Source organism: Furipterus horrens, unplaced genomic scaffold, assembly GCF_987537825.1.
Source record: "Furipterus horrens unplaced genomic scaffold, mFurHor1.1.pri manual_scaffold_3, whole genome shotgun sequence".
Lineage (NCBI taxonomy): Eukaryota > Metazoa > Chordata > Mammalia > Chiroptera > Furipteridae > Furipterus > Furipterus horrens.
This window is the reverse complement of record NW_028327173.1, coordinates 170,849,429-170,867,013: the sequence shown is the minus strand read 5'-3', so window position 1 is coordinate 170,867,013 and position 17,585 is coordinate 170,849,429. Positions and strand designations below refer to the sequence as shown.

General features: G+C 47.2%; 1 protein-coding gene and 1 long non-coding RNA gene across 4 annotated transcripts in view; one reads left to right on the top strand and one right to left on the bottom strand.

Annotated features, from left to right (window-relative positions):
• Positions 1-1,765: 1,765 nt before the first annotated feature.
• LOC150016707 (uncharacterized) lies at positions 1,766-7,643 on the bottom strand. Of its 2 annotated transcripts, XR_016509815.1 has the most exons (3): positions 7,164-7,602; positions 4,264-4,739; positions 1,766-2,354 (listed from the first exon to the last, which is right to left on the bottom strand). It is a non-coding gene; the product is annotated as an uncharacterized LOC150016707 (long non-coding RNA). The 2 variants fall into 2 exon arrangements; XR_016509814.1 differs by lacking the exon at positions 1,766-2,354 and having other exon boundaries at positions 3,680-4,739; positions 7,164-7,643.
• Positions 4,607-17,585, top strand: part of ANP32A (acidic nuclear phosphoprotein 32 family member A) — a 36,219-nt gene continuing 23,240 nt past the window's right edge. The window contains exon 1 of one of the 2 annotated variants that reach the window (XM_090270832.1): positions 4,607-4,815. In XM_090270832.1, the coding sequence (XP_090126958.1) occupies positions 4,762-4,815 (54 nt within the window). In that variant the 5' untranslated portion in view covers positions 4,607-4,761. Of the gene's footprint in view, positions 4,816-5,894; positions 5,919-17,585 lie in introns of those variants that run through there. The other variant, XM_090270833.1, reaches the window with a different exon arrangement.

Genomic DNA, 17,585 nt, shown 5'->3' with positions numbered 1-17,585 from the left:
TTAATATTATAAACACTATTTTCAAATAGTAAATATGTTAAAATTTCTTAGAAAGTCTGTTTTCTATCTCATATCTTAACAGACTTTAGTAACTTTTTCTTCATAGATGTAAACTTCAATTCCAGATTGAAATTAGTAGATTCTAAATTAATTGCATTTCTATTTTTTCAACTGAGATTATCTTTAGTTACGGTCTTGTTCTATGACTTCTCATTCTGTTATTTGCCTTTAAAGCATGTTTTCCTTTATAGCCATATTTTAATACTAAAAATAAGAGCTTATGGCTATGGTTTTCTTCCTGGTGATTGGTAAACAAACCAACCTCTTATGGCTACCTCAGAATTCCCTTTACTAAATATATTTAAGAATTAGAATCACAAAATTTCCCGTGATTTCCAAGCAAGGGCACAGGTGATAGTCTTTTTAAAAAAAAAATAAATCACCTGTAAGTTGCTTTTAAGATTTTTACTATTACTTTAAAATAAATAATATATCACTATTTTTACCTAGCAGTGCTTTATCTCTATGACCTGCCCACTGATAAGGTAACCATTCAATAACTTAAAAATAAAACCATCTAATGCTTTATTAAGCAAAAAACAAGTAACTTTTTAGATCCTGGGCCTTTTTTAGATCCTTTGCTATTCAAAATGCAGTAACAGTCTCACATTTGTTACCATGGATTTCAAAGAATAATCTCCATTTCTAAAACCTACTTATACAGAAGGACAAAGAGGACATAATTAAGCTGGAGTCTTTCCATATTACTGTCTTCTGGGGTTCAGGCAGCAGAACCATGATGTAGGTGAAAAAGTATTATGGCCAGGTTTCAGTGTATGTGACTCAAACTGAAGAACAAAAAGCTGAATTGTGAATACATTAGCTCAACTCATAAAAAGGACACTACCTAGAGGGTCTCCATTTTTTAAAGGCCAAAGGCAAACAAGCTAAAATAGCAGCAGGATCAATGTGGGTTATTTATAGAACAGTACTTTCCAACAGGTATCAAGAGGTTAAGGACACACATTGATCAAACCTCCTAGAGTACGAGATAGGCTGCTCATTTGTTTGGGATAGTTATTGATGGAAAATATTCTGGAAGGCAGAAAGATATCTTTCAGTACTTAAGTCTACCTTTTTCCTTAGAGGCTCAAACCTTTGAATTGTATCTCATTTATTCTTTTCAGTGTGAATCAAATCCAGTTCCAGAGGTTCCACTCTCCATCTTTCATAATCTAACTCCCATTGCACTCATTCTGTTACCACTCCACATGATTATTTAGCCAAGACTCCTTGATAGGGAGTTTCTTTTCTTACATCTTCTGATGTGCAATATGCAGAGCCATTCAGAGCATTGACTTACTACTATAACGTGCAATGAAATGTACTTTAAAGAAAGGAATATAACAGCAAGGTTGTTGTTTTTGTTTTTTTCTGATGTTTGGTTAAGTACTGTTGGCAAATGGCTGAGTTTTAGCTTTCTTCCTTTTGATAATAATCAAAATCATTAAAAATTCATCTAAAATAAATTACAAATAAATCTATTTGTAGAAATGAGAGGAAATCTTTTCTTTCAAAATATGGTAGAAAGACTGGATGTTAAGTATTCAATTGGTTATATATATTTTTTGAACATTTCAATATCTGTAATGAATGACATCTGGTAAAGCCTTCTTTCATTTTCTAACACCAGTACAAAAGCTGTTATAAAAATGTATAAAGGAAAGGTGCTTCTAAAAATAACTATTAAATTTAATATTTTGACTTAGTGATCAAGCCGTGATTTTTTTTCAATCCTAATTTTAATTTGTATCTGTCCACTTTCTTTAATGAGGGTTTGAGCTTCAGAAAAGCCATCTTCTTCAGTCTTTGTAGAATAAAGTGAGCTATTTGCTTCTTTTCAGCAGAGATGGATTAGCAATATCCCTGCATCTGATTGGTTGGCTTTTAAGAGATTACTTCTCTGGAAAGGCACTTTCCCATATCGCATTGCTAAAGGTGTGGACTTAATTGGGATTAAATATTTAAATTGAAGCATTTACCATCAGAGAACATAAACTTCAGGATTTCTATGTTACATAGATTCTACACATCATTTTGACTTAATGTGCTTAAGATGAAAAGCTCTGTTTTGAAACAACCTTAAATACCATACCCAGCAAGAACAACTGACTGGAAAACAGGTAATTTGGGGTCCCAGTACGTTTTAGGAAGGAGGATCCAAAAAAAACTGGTATTATCTTCTGGAGGGCAGGCCCCTTGTCATACAGGCTTCTCCCGTTAGGTGGGTGTTCTAGGAACACATCTGTATCCGTGTACCAGCTGGCATTGTTGTGAGAGGCTGCATTCGGCTTCTGTGAATTTAAAAAAAAAAAACTCTTTCAAAGCATTTGTCCATTTCATGGTGGGTGTTGTAGGAGCACCCCTGCCCACTCCGTGCAAAGTGTCAGTTTTTGACCCAAATCAGCACGATCCAGGTGCCCCACCCTTCCTAGTCACCAGTCTTGCCCCAAGGGATGAATAAAGTCCTCACAAGGAAACGTTTTGCCAATGTGGAAGGTGAGAAACATAGAAAGGCAAAAGCACTAAAAGGCATCAAAATCAAAGAGCTCAAAAACTGTTTTGAGCAGTGAAAAAATCACAATAGGTGTATTGCATCAAATGGAGAGTACTGTGAAGGTGACTGAAATTTAAACATGTAAACATAAATACACAATTTGTTAATAAATAAATTCTGGGTTTTTAAAATCCGCCCCCCTCATGTAACAAAGCCAGTAAAAATTTAAAAATAAATTCCAACTACACACATTAACTTCAGTAAGATTAACCGAGGAAGACATGTCAACCAAGTAAAATAAACTACAACGACTTTACACTGTTATTCACCATTTCCAAGCTACTCAAAGAGTAAACATTACCACTTTTCAAATTCTACTTATTGCATCTGAAAGAATTTACCGAGTAAAATGCTTAGTTGCAGGACTTTACTACTGTAATCCATTGGGTTACAATATTAAAGTTACTACAAGTTTCTTCCACAGTGTAAGATTCTGTTCCTGCATTTTATTTACATTCTGTCAATTTTTATTTCATCCTAAATTTTATATGCTGAAGAATGAAACTGTACTGGTGTTATGTAACATTTCAAATTTGCACCATACATGATTATTTATCTCTTCCTTGAACCCACGTCCCTGAAAAGAAACACATGTATCCAAACAGAAAAACTACCTTAAAGTGTATGGGGAAAGAGTGTAGACGTGTAGAAATAAAAGCACTGAAAAACAGTGCATGGAAGGCTCAAGATGTATCTGTCCTTGTTGACAACAATGTTCATGATTTATTAACAGCTGTAGGCAGCCAACTTAGTACAGGGCAAGATCCTAAGCCTGCCTGCAGAAGTTGGTAACCCACCAGGAATTAAGGCTTTAAGGTCTCTTACAATTAATGTGATTCGAAAAACCCAAAGCAAGCAAACCGAAAAACCTGATAAAGTGCTCCAAATAGAGCCTCCTTGGCAACCCAAATTGAGCATATGACTCAGGTGGACGAGTAAACTAAACTGCGCTGTTTTCTTTCACTAAGTTTATAAAGCCCAAACATTGTTTGGTCCAGAAAACCAGGAGTAATCAACACTTTCATTTTCTACTTATAATTATTCTATACATTCAGCCAACAATTGATAATCCACGATCATCATTCATTTATTGACTAAACAAGATCCTGGGTGCCTCGTGGTGATCGCTCTTTCCAAAATGACCTTATAAAACACAGCAATTTGAAATGCCCCTCCGTGGAAAGGGTCGAGACCGCGAGGTAAGTCATCCAAAGGTGGACGCAACTTGCTTTTATTTACTTATTTATTTGAGGGGCGTCGATGGCTGTGGCTGGCCTAGGACGAGGCAGGAAGCGAAGGGATGCGCGGGCTGTGTGACCCACAGCAGGAGTTAGGAGCCCACAGGGTGGGGGGTGGGGGGCAGCAGCCAAGCTCCACCAACTCCGCCCGCCGGACCCAAAAAACGATCAGACCCTCCGCCGCTGCCCCCGCCCTCCACAGTACCCTAGATCCCTCCCCCTCTTCCCAGGCCTTTTATCAGCCCGCCCGGCAGCCCTCGGCTCCCAGACCTCGCGCCGCCCGCCTCCTTCCGCAACCCGGTCAGGCGGCGCGCGCAGGCCTAGGGCAGCCCCGCGACGCCCTAGGTCCGGCCAGGACCCCAATGCAACCCCTCCAGCCGCGCCCCCCCCCCAACTTGTATAACGCACCTGCGGCCCCGCCCCCGGCCAAACGCTGAAGCGGCGGAGGGCTGGCGAGGCCGGGCGGCTTGGCTCTCGAGGCAGTCACCTTCCCTTCCCCCGCCATTCCTCCCACCCCCCTTGCTCAGCCACGGAGCTGCAGCCGCGTTCCTCAGCCGCCCAGAAATCTAAAGAGGTCCGTCTCCGGTACCACAACCAAATGGCTGAGCCTCCCTGGCCGGCTGCGCAGCCCGCCCTTTGGCCCCTCCCCCCCACCGCCGCTGCCACCACTGGCTGTTGCCCGGAGATCCTCAGCGGTGATTGGCTGAGGTTGCTGCCGCTCATCCGCGCGGCCAAAGATCCCGCCTCCGCCGTGATCAGGTTTGTGTGCGCCGCGGGTGCTGGGGGCTCGAGAACCGAGCGGAGCTGGTTGAGCCTTCAAAGTCCTAAAACGCGCGGCCGTGGGTTCGGGGTTTATTGATTGAATTCCGCCGGCGCGGGAGCCTCTGCAGAGAGAGAGCGCGAGAGATGGAAATGGACAAACGGATTCATTTAGAGCTGCGGAACAGGACGCCCTCTGATGTGAGCATTTGCCAAAAATATCTCTGTCGGTCCATTCTCCTACTTTGTGTGTGTGTGTGTGTCTGTGTGTGTGCGTTGGGGGGTGAGGCACTTTTTTTTTTGAAGGGGGGAGCTCGAGAGGTACGGGTTTGGGGATCGGACTGCAAATGAATTACAAGGTTGGGGGTTGCAATGCCATCCGAGCATGTTCCGGCTGCCGCCGCCGCTGCCCTTGGTGTGTGACTACCTGTGCGTGTGCTCCCGCGTGTGCGAGTGTGGGTGCGAGTGTGCGTGCAAGTGTGCACCCATCGGGGGCCAGCGGGCGCACGCGTTTGGGTTGGAGAGAATGAGGCAAAATGACCCTCTGAGCTCGCTGCTCCCATGACTCCGTCTGGGGGAAAAGATTAACGAGGGAGGAGGAGGAGAGGGGCTACCTCCTGGATTTAACAACAACAAAAAAGGGGGGTTATATTTTATAAATGAATACCCCCTTCTACCTCCCTTCCGCGCCTTCCCCTCCCTTTCTCTTTCGCTCGCGCACACACAATAAGTTTTGGGCTCCGCGAGTCCGGTTTAGTTTCTGGTAAATGTGGGCCAAGGCCCCCAGGGAGAGCGCGTGGGGAGGGGGCTGCAGTGGAGTTGGGAATGGCTCGAGTTTAAAGTGCGTCTTCATTTCTTTGCAGTGATGAGGCGAGAGACGGGGGAGCCATATTTGTAACTTTGTAGTGTTCGTGAACGCGCCCTTTCTCTCCCTCCCTCCCTTTCTCTGCCTCCTTCCTCTCCTCTTTCTCCCTCACTCTTTCCACCCCACCTTCGGGCCAGATGCTGATATTTCTTCCTTTCCTTCGGAAGGCAGGATAAATGGGAAGGAGAGGGGGAGGGATTTTCGAACGTGCAAAGGCACAGATAATCCCCGCACCTCCCCACCTCGAGCGATCGCATTGCAAGTTACCCAAAGGCTAAGTCCTGGTCCCCCCTCGCCCCTACTCCTTCCGGATGTCAGCCTTCGCACCCTGGAGTCCCTGGCCGGTCTTTCTAGGGTGGGCTCCTCGGCAGCCACCTGGCTAATAAACGGGCACAGGAAACTTTGTCAGGACGAGAGCTGCCCGTAGCTGATGCCCGTGGTGGGTATTGGCTGGGTTCAGATTGATGCGGGCATAGCTAACACGCAGCTTCGGGATGGGAGTTTGCCTTCCCGTCGCCGTTATTGATTGGGCAGCGGCAGTAGGGCCAAAGGAAACTTACACGGCTGGGAACTGGGAGACTCGGCGAAAGCCCACCTCAAAAAGGGGGAGGGCCAGGGTGGGTTACTAGAACTCTCATTTTTTGTTTTTGTTTTTTTCTGGCTCCCTCTCGCTTTCAAACAGTGGTTTCTGCGGGTCGGCTGCTCTGCGGAGGACATCCCGGGTCTGAGGCGGAGACGCGGGCGGGCTCCTCTAGTCACCCCTGGGGGGGACCAGGAGAGCGCGGGTGGGAGGGCCTTCGCTCCAGCCTTGGTGGCTAGGGTTCCAGAGTTGGGGGAACACTGTGACCTGTCGCCCCTCCAGCTGGTTAAAAGCCGAATCCCTAGCAAAGACAGGCCTTGCTTCCTCTTTTCTCTAGTTCCTCCCCCAAACCTGAGTGAGACTTTTGAAAACAAGATCCTTTTTGTGCCTCTCCCCATCGTAACGCAGCTGTGGACTGTAGACGTGCAGTGCCTGCTGGCGCGCAGGGCGGGGAGGGGGTGGCGGAGGGCGGGGAGGGGTGCCCGGCGGGGGAGGCAAGAGTTGCCTCGAACAATTTGCCGGGGGCTTGCCTTTCTTTGGCCAGTTTTTTCCTGGTTCGAACCCCCACCCGGAAGATTTGGGGGCTGGGTGTGGTGGTGGGGGAGGGGGCCTGAGTCTTGTCTTCCCGCGTACTTTCCGGAAGCCCCCTGTGCGGAGGGGGAAGGGCGCCGGGCAGGGGGCCTGGGTCTTGGCGGGTGGCCGTGTGTGGAGACTTGGATCACCTGGCCAATCCCATCCATACTGCTGGCCAACTGGGAGCAAGCTAGAAAGCGGGTCGAACCGGCTCTTTAAACTTCCCCGAGTGTGTGCTGGGGGAGGGGAGCGCACCGAACTGGGAGTGATTTCTCACGCTTCGCCCCCTCGCCACCCAGGCTCTCTGCCCACGTTCCTGCCCCTGGCCTCGAGGCCGGGTGGGGTTCAGGGAGTGGAGGGGGCACTGTCCGCTCGTTTGGGGAGGAGGGGGAGAAAGCTAGCTAATGAGGGACAAAAGAGGTGGGGGAGGAGGAACTATTTTTTTTAACGTTCTTGAGACAAATTGCTCCCGGAGAGCGCCCACTGCGCCCGTACCCACCGCGCTGCCCTCAGGGGCCCACACACACCCACCTTCCGAGCCTCTCCCAACTGTGGTCCGAGGGGCTGGTGGCCATGCCGCGACGCTGAAATAGGACGAGCAGCCATGTTTCCCGGGTCTCGCACGGCCCGCCCCGCCCCTCCCCCATAGTGTGGCCGGCGCTGAGCTCGAGCCCAGAATGCGGGCCCTGGGCTCCTCGCGGGCTCCAGCGGGAGGGTGGTTGGATCTGATGCGGGCAGGCGGGCCGGGGTGTGGGCGCGGGCGTGTTGGCTGGTCCCGGGTGGGCCTTTGGGCGTCCCGAACTGGTTTGGAGCTTGAGGTGTTTCATTTATTATTTCTTTAACGGCCAGGCCCACCCGAGGCTGAGTCCGAAGAGCGCCGAAGCATTATTTGGGGGCAGGGGCAGCCACCAGGCCCTGCTCGCCAGTGGCAGGACTGGCGGGCGCCAGGCTGCCATTTTGTCACCGCGGCTGTTGTCGTGCGGGCGGGGGGGTGGGGAGGCGGGTGGCAGAGCCTTGCGCCATCACCCCGACGGGCCTGGACGTGAAGGCAGCAGGGGGAGCTGGCTCTGGGACTCTCGGATGTGGTCTGGGCCCCTGTAAGTGTTCCCTCCTAATGCCACCGGCCTGAGGCTTTGCTGGAGCGTAGCGATCGCCCTTGCACTGGGAAGGCAACGATCTTTAGTTCCGGCGCTGCCCCCTACCCCTTCCCCCCAGTGGTGCTCCCTCCCCATTTTCTCTCCCGTAATTCGCCCTTCCTCCTGCAGATGCTTAGGTGTAGTTAAATGTGGCCCTAACGGACCGATCGCACTGGTGTTTATGTCACTCCTCCGAACTGATAGCAGGGTGGGGAAAGAAATTGACAGGAGATTTTGGGGGGAGGAAATACACACGCACGCAACTCTATAGAGGCCCCCAACTGAAGCCGAGGATTGCAGCCACTACCCGGGAGGGGCGAGTTGTCAAATAGTTGGGGAAACGCCCTCAGGCTGGGCTCTTCGGGAAGGTAGGTCTTGCTCCTCCGTGTTTCAGGTGGGTGTTGCAGCGCCCTGCAGGCTGCTAGGGGAGCCCCCCTCGTTCTTCTCTGTCTTCCTCCTTTTATTTTTTCCTACGGGGAGGCAGTTACAGTAGCAAATGTAACCGTAAACGGAAAAGAGGAGGGAATAAGGTTTGCTTTTTTAAAAGTAAGTCTTTCTGCCGACTGTTTTTCGCTGGCTATTGACTGCAGAGGTGGACAAGGTGTCCTGTAGGTGGCATCTCTCTGGGACTTTCCAAAGCCTATAGGATGGTGATTAAACACCCCAGTGGTTAAACTGGTGTCTGCATAGAGACTAGCTTTCATAGCAGTGCTGGGCAAAAGCTGCCCTGTAAGCCAGGTTTAACTTTGACCTTTGGAATACAGCGCATGATGTTTTCCAGTCTGACTTACTGCCTAATTGGGTTCAAGTAGCCTGATATTAATTCCAGTTTATGCAAGCTAGCCAGGAATCCACAGGCAGAAAATTGAGCATGAGCTCAGAGTAGTCATGGTCAGTTATGTTTTGTTACTGAATTATTGCTGCTGATGGTAGTTTTGAGTCTGGGGTGCCCAGTTGCAGTGAATTTCTGTTCTGGAACTACAGACCTGTGTTTGAATTACCCCTTCAACAGAGAGGTAAGGTAAGTTAACCTGCCCCTGTGACCTCAGACAAGCCAACCTAACCTACCGTTTTGAACCTCCATTTCCTTACCTGGAAAAAAGAAATAATAATCCTATTTAGTGAGCTAAGTGACAAAACTGGCTTGGTCTGGCCCTTCGATGCTTAGTCTATAATTGTGTTATTCTCTGAGAGATATTGGGGTGCCATGAAGCACAACTCTGAGCTCCTCTTCATGTTGGAATAATAATAATAACTAATGCAAACATTGTACCCATGCTGTGCTTGACACAGTTCTTAGTGGATTGTGCATATCAATTAATTTAGTCCCCACAACAGCACAAGAAGGTAGATACTCTTATTATCCTTATGTTAAACATGAGGAAATTGAAGATAGCTTATCACAGCTAGTCTGTACTCATCCTCTACTCTCAGCTGCCTCTCTTGAAGCACCCTATTTTATAAAATACCTTAGGGAAGAGCTTTTTTGTTTCAGTGGTTTTGAAACTTGCTCACCTTATTAGCTAGTGAGTTTCCTGTTATTGAAGGTATGAAGACAGGAGAGCCTCTTGATGGATCAGAGACTTTGTGGATTATCATTTTAAGGAAGCCCCTTAAAATGATAATCCACACTTTCTGGGTTTGGTTTAACATGTCACTTCTGGTTAGGATGAAATGAATCTGGCCTTTTAGGTGTTGGGGGATGTGTTTGGGGTAATGAGAAGACAAACAGGAGCTTGTTTGGCAGTGGTTTGTATAGGGTCTTGGATGTAATGCATTTTTCATTTTTATTAGTCTCCATCTATAGCGAAAAAACTGAACAGAATTGGCATGTCCGTGGTGTCTAGGACTAGTAGACTAATAACACCTCAAGGATCATCTGAATCCTCCCAGCAACTCCATGAGGGGTCCTCCCTGTTGTTGTGAGAGGGAATCATTGAAGATGGTAGAGAGGGTTGAACAGTTGGACAGCAGGTATGCAGCAGAGTTGGGTTCTCCTTCCATTGTAAAACCAGAGGTCCTTTAGTGGGACAATAAGAACCTTGAAAATTATATAGTCCATTGGCTCCCAAACATGGCCCCTCACCAGATACACTAGAGGAACCTGTTTTTGTGTCGCTCACGAGGTAAGAATAACCATACATATAAAGTTGATGATATGGAGCACTTAACTTTGAATCCCAATTAAATAAATAAAATATTACCCCCCCACCCAAAACAATTTTACTTAATGCTAAACTTTTATTACAAAAATTATATATTTTTAATGTTTTCAATAAAAGAATGATGGAAATTTGTTTTCTTTCATAAAATTGCCTGCGTAGCACTGTCAGTTTTGCCTCTAGGTAACGTTTACTATCTGGTCCTTTACAGAAAGTTTGGTAATTTCTGGTTTAATAGATTAGAGGGAGGGACCCTGGAATCTGGGTTTTTTAATTTAAACATTTTTTAATTAAGCATGTGGCAAACCATTTGGTTGGTTTTTTAAGGGGCCTTTCAAGTCCTTTTATGTGTGCCCTTTAACTAGTTGATACCTAGTGGAAATCAGACTCCATGCAAGAACCTGCATTAGAAGAGAAATTGTCCTTGTTACCTATTTAAAATTGAACACCCTACTATCCAGAGGTTCTGTGTAACCAGCTAAAATTCTTTATCTTGCATATTCACAATATTCAAAAGGCTTTTGCATATCTTGTAGTTAAATGGTTACTCTTAAATTTCAGATGTTTTCTCAGAGCTAGAGGGAAGGAGCTTTGAACTGCAATGGATTGAGGATTGAGGCCTATGTAAGGTGTAGCAGCTGTGTACCCAGCGGCTGACATCAGACCCTCAGAGCACAGGTCATTGAAAACCACAGATAATCCTGGAATTTCTTGTTTGGTCCTAATCCTCTTTCACCATTCATATTTCCTGGGGAATAAATCAGCAGTTAAGTGGCTTTGAGTTTCAGAGCCCTTCTTTCTACCTCTAGCCTCTTGTGCCTTAGCTAATGAACAGAAGGAATGGATGTGAGGGTGGCCAGGCCTGGGGGAGGAGATGTTACATCCAAGGGAACAAACCCCAGTTTCCATAACTATGGCCTGTACTTCAAGGATATCAAACCACAGACCCAGTTCCCTGTCTTAGCTGCTGTTTTACCATCAGTCTCTCAAGGTGACTTACTCTCAACTTACACAATCCTTCTTATTTGTAACACAGGAACCTGATTGAGCTTTCAGTCCAAATTAATCATACAACATTGAAATAGAAAACTTGGGGCTGTTGGTGATCCTTTATGGAGAGTATGTAGGGTTCTCATCAGACATCTCCTTTCCACTGTGCCTGCCCTCTCTACCTTGATGCAGTCACTTAGGAAAGGAGCAGATAACTTGTTGCTGAGTGGTGATGAGCCCTGGTAGAATGAACTTGGCCCAGTTGTTTGCCCTGAATCTGACTTGGCAAAGAGGAGTCTCATTACTCTGGTGTACAGAGAAGGCACTCCCTTACAGATGACTGCTGCCATGCTTCCCCTCCTCCCATTTTGACCTGTCCAGTCCCTGCTCTGGCTAATTCTAATCTCCTAGAAAGTGGCCTCCACTAGTCCCCATCACCAGCTGCCTTCCTGCCACAAGTAGAGAAACATGGACCTGACTCTGACTCTTAACGTTACATTGCAATATAATTTTACAGCAAATGATAAATACCCAACAATGATGTTTTCATTAAAGAGATGGAATCTGGCAAGGATGGCGAATTGTGAAGGCATCTGTTGTTCCGAACTTCTCATTTAATAAAATTTGTCGAAAGAGATGCACAAAGCATCCATGTCCCTGGGCCACCTGCCCAGACAGGGAAGCAGCCTCCTCGTGTAGAACCAGTTGTCCTAATGATGTTTGTTAATACAAAGTCTGTAAACAAGATAAACTATTTGTTCTGCCACATCAGGCCCTGTTCTGTACCTGCTGGGCCACACCCTGCAGCCCCCATGTTTTCACTCAAATTTATTTTGTTTTAGCTTCACTGCTGCCTTGGTGTACTCACTTTATCTTCTCCTTTACCCAAATTTGCTCCAGGGAGCAGATCCAAAAGATCAGCTTACTTTATTCCACTATCTTTTACTCTAATGTGGATTAAAGTCAGGGCTGTCTTACCCAGAAGTATTTGCATTTGGAGATTCCAGTTTGGTGAGGAAATTAACAGAGAACCATTAGACTTGAGTGCTGTTCTCAGCTTTGCTACTAACTAATTTGGCCATGTTGTTCAGCTGCTTTGAGCCTCTGTTTTCTTCACTCTAAAATGGGGGTGTTGTATTAGATCAGTGGCTTTCAAACTTTTTGATACTAACAGTAAGAAATGCTTTACACCACTACCTAGTGAGCATATGTGTACATGTTGTTTGAAAAACTGACAGTGAGCCCCTTACTATGTATAAAACACTTACCTTTTATTAAAAGAAGTGTGCTGGCTTTGACCCATAAATTGATTTCATTATTTGTTAGTGCTTGAAAGACATTTAAAAGAATATTAAGGTTCCTTCACATTCAGCTATTTATTTTGTGGTTTGATATGGGGGATGCCATTTGTAGCATTGTGAAGGTCAGTGATTTCTCCTGCTTTTAAGCCAGCTTATTTCTGAGTCCCTTTTTTTTTTTTCCAAGCTGCCCTCTTCCTTCTGGGACTTTCTCAACCCTAACTTTTTCGTGGCACCAGGGGATCATTATTCTAAATTCCTACCTTGGATGGATGCTGTCTCGGGTTGCTGGCTGTCAGTGGCCCTAAGTCAAGCATGTTCCTTCACCTCCCTCTCTCTACCCCCATCACCCACTGCCCTCCATCCTTGGGTGTCCTGCGCACTATGCAGGTTGCCTGGGGCTCCCACATTTATTTACCAGTGTGGAAGAGAAAGGTAGAGAGAAGAGTGCAGTTGACTGCTGCTCCCACCCAAGCTGCCTGGATGTTCCCCCACCCCCTTCCAGCTGTGGCATTTGTCTGTGATAAATGACGGTGTGATTGTACCTACCACATAGTCTCTGGCACACAGTAAGTGCTCAATAAATGTTATATGTTGTTGTTACGGTTAGTTCTGCTAGAACACCACAGTTGGCATTCACTTAAAAATAAACCTTACATTATCAACAGACACATTATATATAAAAAAATAACATTTGTATCGATGGGAAAAGAGGTTAGAAGCTATAGATTCAAAATTGCCAGAAGTTATTTTTCCCCAAGAGCAATTTAGCAATAAATTTGTTGCTTCTAGATGTGTTTATAACTATACCATCCAAACAACATGGCGCAGCCCCAGCATTGGATTGCCAGGTTGTTTCTGCTGCAGATAGTGTCACGACTTGCCTCTCTTCTGGGCAGCTCCTTTTGTCACTGCCCTCAGCAACTATTTCAGGCTCTTTTCTTCCTCAAACTGCCCACTTACCCTCTCAAACCTTTTCTCTCCTGGCCCCAACTGTCTCCCTTACAGAGAAAATGGAAACCTCCTGGTTTCCAAAGAAATTTCTAGACCAAGTCCGTTCCCAGCTCACCTACTCCCCTTTGGGTCTCATCCCTGCCTGCCCTCTAGTCCCCTTCTTCCAGCTTGGGATGTTTCGCCTCTCTTAAAGCAAATAGAAAATCTCCCGATTCTTTTATCTCATTGTGGGTACTGCCCATCTCTTTTTATCTGCAGCTTAATGAATTGTCCATAACAACCTTCTGCATTTCCTCACTTCTCTCACTGTTCAACCCTCTTCAGTCTGGTTTGCCTCTTAACAGCTTCCAAAACCCCAGCAGCCTTCACTGCCTTCTCTTATGTGATTCCTCAGCAGCAGTATCTACACCCTGACCTTCACAAGATATGTTCCCTCTTGCCCCCCCCCCCCTTTCTCTGGTCTTTCTCCTATAGCTCTGGCTGCTTCTCAGTTTCTGGGGGCCTTTTGGACCTCCTCTCTGCTGCCATGAAGTATTGGACTCAGTTATACCGGGGCCCTGGGCCCTTTTCTTCTATATTCCCTTCCCACAGAGTCTTGTCTTCACTCATCAACAGCTGCAGTTGACATTTCTGACCACGACCTTCTGTCTAAGCTCAGGACTCCCCTGATGTCTCCACCTGAACATACCCCAAACACCTCACATTCAACATGTTCAAAGGGAACCCATGACCTCTGTAACCTCCTCCATCCCCCTCCCAACATGCACACATGTGATCCTCTTTCTATCTATTACAAGTTCTTTCAACTCAAGATATTCTCTACTGCCTGCCAACTCATTTCCCTGCATCACAGCCCCCTGGAAGCTCTGCTTCAAACTTCAGCCAGAATGCAATTACCAAAACACAGATGAAATCGTGTTACCCCATACTTAAAATACACCATTGTTCTTAGGATAAAGTCCAGGCTCCTTAGAGAAACAAGGTCCTGCGTGGACTGGCCACTGCTGGCCTCTTCCTCTCATCTTTTCTCTCCCCCACCCCCTTCCTGCCGTGCTGGCCTCGCTTGCTGCCATAGTGCCTCAAACCTGTTCCACACTGTAACTGCCACCACCACCCACTTAGCATCTAATCATCTTCACCTTCATCCTCCACCCCGCCCCCCCACCTCAGCTCTAGGTCTGGTTCTTTTGTTAGAAAACTCTTCTAGAAATTACCTTCAAAGTGCTTCAGTTTGTAATTATACATTCCTGAATGTGAGTGTTTTAATTAGCATCTCTCCCCCTGCTTAGCTGGTAAACTGCTTGATTTAAAGGACCTGTTTCTGCTTAGCACCGTGTATACTCAGAGCTCAGCACTGTACTTGGTTCATGGTGGGCATTCTAGAAGTGTTGGTTGGATGAAGGCACCATAGAACTTGCCATGTTTTTGTCATTTTTTTATCACCCACTCTGTGTCTGGTAAGCCAAGCACTGAGCCCTCAGCTCTCTCCTGAGTGGGTGTGAGCTTCTGCCACTAGGTGGGTGATTTCATACTTTCTCAGCCCAGTGGTCTTCAACTTTTTCCAGTTTTTATATCCTATAATAGTAACAAATTTGAAACTGAGCCCCAGTATGTTTACCATTCATGTAGTTGTGGATAATTCACCTACACTACAAATAAATATATGCATATTATAAAACAACACGAAAAATTAAGGGCAAGTTAAAAGTTATTAAAAGTCCTAGTATTTTCTTCCTGCATTCCAGTGGATTGTTCTTGGGTGATCCACTTAGGAGATGACTCTTCTAATCGGTTGTTTATTTTTAATTCGGTCATGAAAGTTCGTGTTATACAGACAATGCCTGTACCTTACCAAACATTCTTTCCTTATTAAGATCTTCCCAACCCTGGTGTGTGATGGGTAGGAGAGGAGAGCATTCTTAACACTTCTTTGATAAACAGGAGAGATCCAGTGATCTGCTTGAGAACCCCAGCAAGTCACGTGTCCATTCCTCCATGTCAGCCCCATGCTGTATGGTTAAGCTGTGGTTACAGACCTCCCCCACCCCCTTCCCACCAAAGCTCCCTTAGGTTATCTCTAGGGTCCAGCAAAGGCCAGTCCCTGGGCTGTTCCTGCAGGTGTCAGGAGAGGTCCAGAAGTGTCTGAGATGAGAGAGGATTCCATCAGTAGACCTCTCCTACTTAACTTATCCTCGGGCTGGGAGTAAGTGGAGGGCAGGATCAGCTTCGGGCTAGAAGAGCCGGATGGAGGCCCAGCATGAAACTGGAGGAGGTAGGCCTGCAGTGCTGGTGTGAAGCACTTAGCAAAGTGGTGCTGAGACCTGGCAGTCACAGGTGCCCAGAAGGACTGGATCACAAGATTCCGCTGCCTTCCACAGAAATCATGGGAGAGTGTGTGGCGGGAGGGGGAGAGAGAAAGAGAAGGGGAGGTGATAGGGTGGTGGTTGAGGTAATGGTAAAATTAAAGAGATTACTTTCAGGGGCATGCATCCCAAGGAGGGACTCATCCCATTACGTAAGCACCTTCATTCACCTTAGCTACTGGCCTCACCAGCAAGCCCAAGTGATGTGACTGGAGGGAGGGGTGAAGGGAGCCCACTTTCACTGACGGGGCCTGTATGCCCAGCATCCAGCATGATGCATGGAGGTATAAATTCATTCCACTACTTAAGTATCTGTGTAGCAGATTGAATTTGTTGAATCCAGTTCCTGTGTCCTGGGCTGCAGGGAGTGGGTCACAGAAAGGTGGTGGTGTGGGTTTCTGTGGTGGAGCTGGGGGGATGGTGGAGAATTCAACACACAGACAGGAGGAAAGGTGTGTGGTTAGGGAGGCAGATTGCAACCCCAGCTGTATGCCAGAACCACGAGGGGAGCATTTTAAGAAATTCTCAGGCTCTACCCAACTAAGGAATCCTCTCCAAGGGTGGTGCCCCATCTGTGTATTTTTAGAAAGCTCTGAATGGGGCTCTGGAGCACAGTTGGGAGCCACCACACTGAGGCAGGTGCAGAACTTCATAGCAGGTAGGAAGAAGTAAACTAAGTGGAGGTAAGAGGAGAGGAAAATGGAACAAGGGAAACAGGAAATAGAAAAGAAGGGTGCAGGATTTAACCTGTTGGGGGGCAGGGATTTGGTCCTTGGCCTGGCCACACATTTCACATACATGCACATTCCTGCTCATCACACTTGTAATTTTTCATTTACCTGTATCTCATGAGGCTGCTGTTGGAGTGTTGAGCAAGCCTGGACTTGGTCCATCCTTGATTTTCAGGGGATTGAGAAGCAGGCCAGTGGGCCTTTTGTACGTCAGGTGTAGTGGGCAGTGCTGGCTTGAAGGTATCTGGTGGGTGCCCTCTTTGAGCCTCAGTTGCCTCATCTGTAAAATGGTGACTAAAAATACCTGCTTTTGGGGGGTGTTAGGACTGAAAGAAATGAGGTTTGTGCCAGGTGTGTATGTGGACAGCCCCTGAAGGTTAGTGGATTCTAACCAGCCCAGGCTTGAACAAGCTGTTTGGACAAGGGGAGCCAGCCTGTCTGAAGGAGGCCCCTTAACTAAGTGTCTGAGCTTGTATATGGTAGGAGCAGTTCTTGGGAGAGCTGTCTTTACCTGCCCCAGCGGGAGGCCTCACTTGGAGCTGCTAACACAGGTAGGAGGGGCCCCAGGCAGGGGGCAGAGTCCCCATATTTTGAGGTGGGGCTGTAGTAACATCTGTCCAGTTGTGGACTTCTGCCCCAGGGTCTCCCTTTCCCACTACGGCATAGGGGTTAGGGGTTCTCTGCCTGGCTAGCCATTTCTAGAGCAGTTGCTCTGTGCCAGTAGGTCCTCCCAGGCCTTTGTCTTTCAGTGGCTTTCATTCAGACAGCTCCTGAGAGGTCTCCTCCAGGAAGTCAAGAAAGGGAGCAACTTGTCCTTCCCAGGTGGTCCCAGGACTTCCAGGTTATACTGCAGCATTGTCAGCTAGTTCTGGTAAAACCTCACTGGAATGGGCACTGTGGCTTCACTCGCCATTGGGTTGGTCTGTGTCTCTTCATCCCCCCTCTGGAGGGGAGGGGGGGCGGCTTGCAGAGCCCTGCACAGCTCCCCTGCAGCCCGGTGCATCAGGAAGGCTCTGTGATGACGTCATCTGGTCTCCAGCCTCCAGCCTGGCTGCCTGTGCACAAGATCTGTCTGTTCTGGCACAGGGACCTGTTCCATATGGAGGGCCAGGAACTGGCCATCACACTCACCCAGGGCGTTCCTTCCACTTCTGTACATCCCCCCTTCTTCATGGAGTTTTGGGTACACCCTGGGTGTGGCCTGTGAAGAGTGGGCAGGCATGTACTTTAGCAGAGCTTCCCAGCTGTCTCCTGTAGGCCCGAAGAGGCCTATCTGCAGAGGTTGGCCTGCTGCCATAATGATTGGTTCTGCTTTTTCA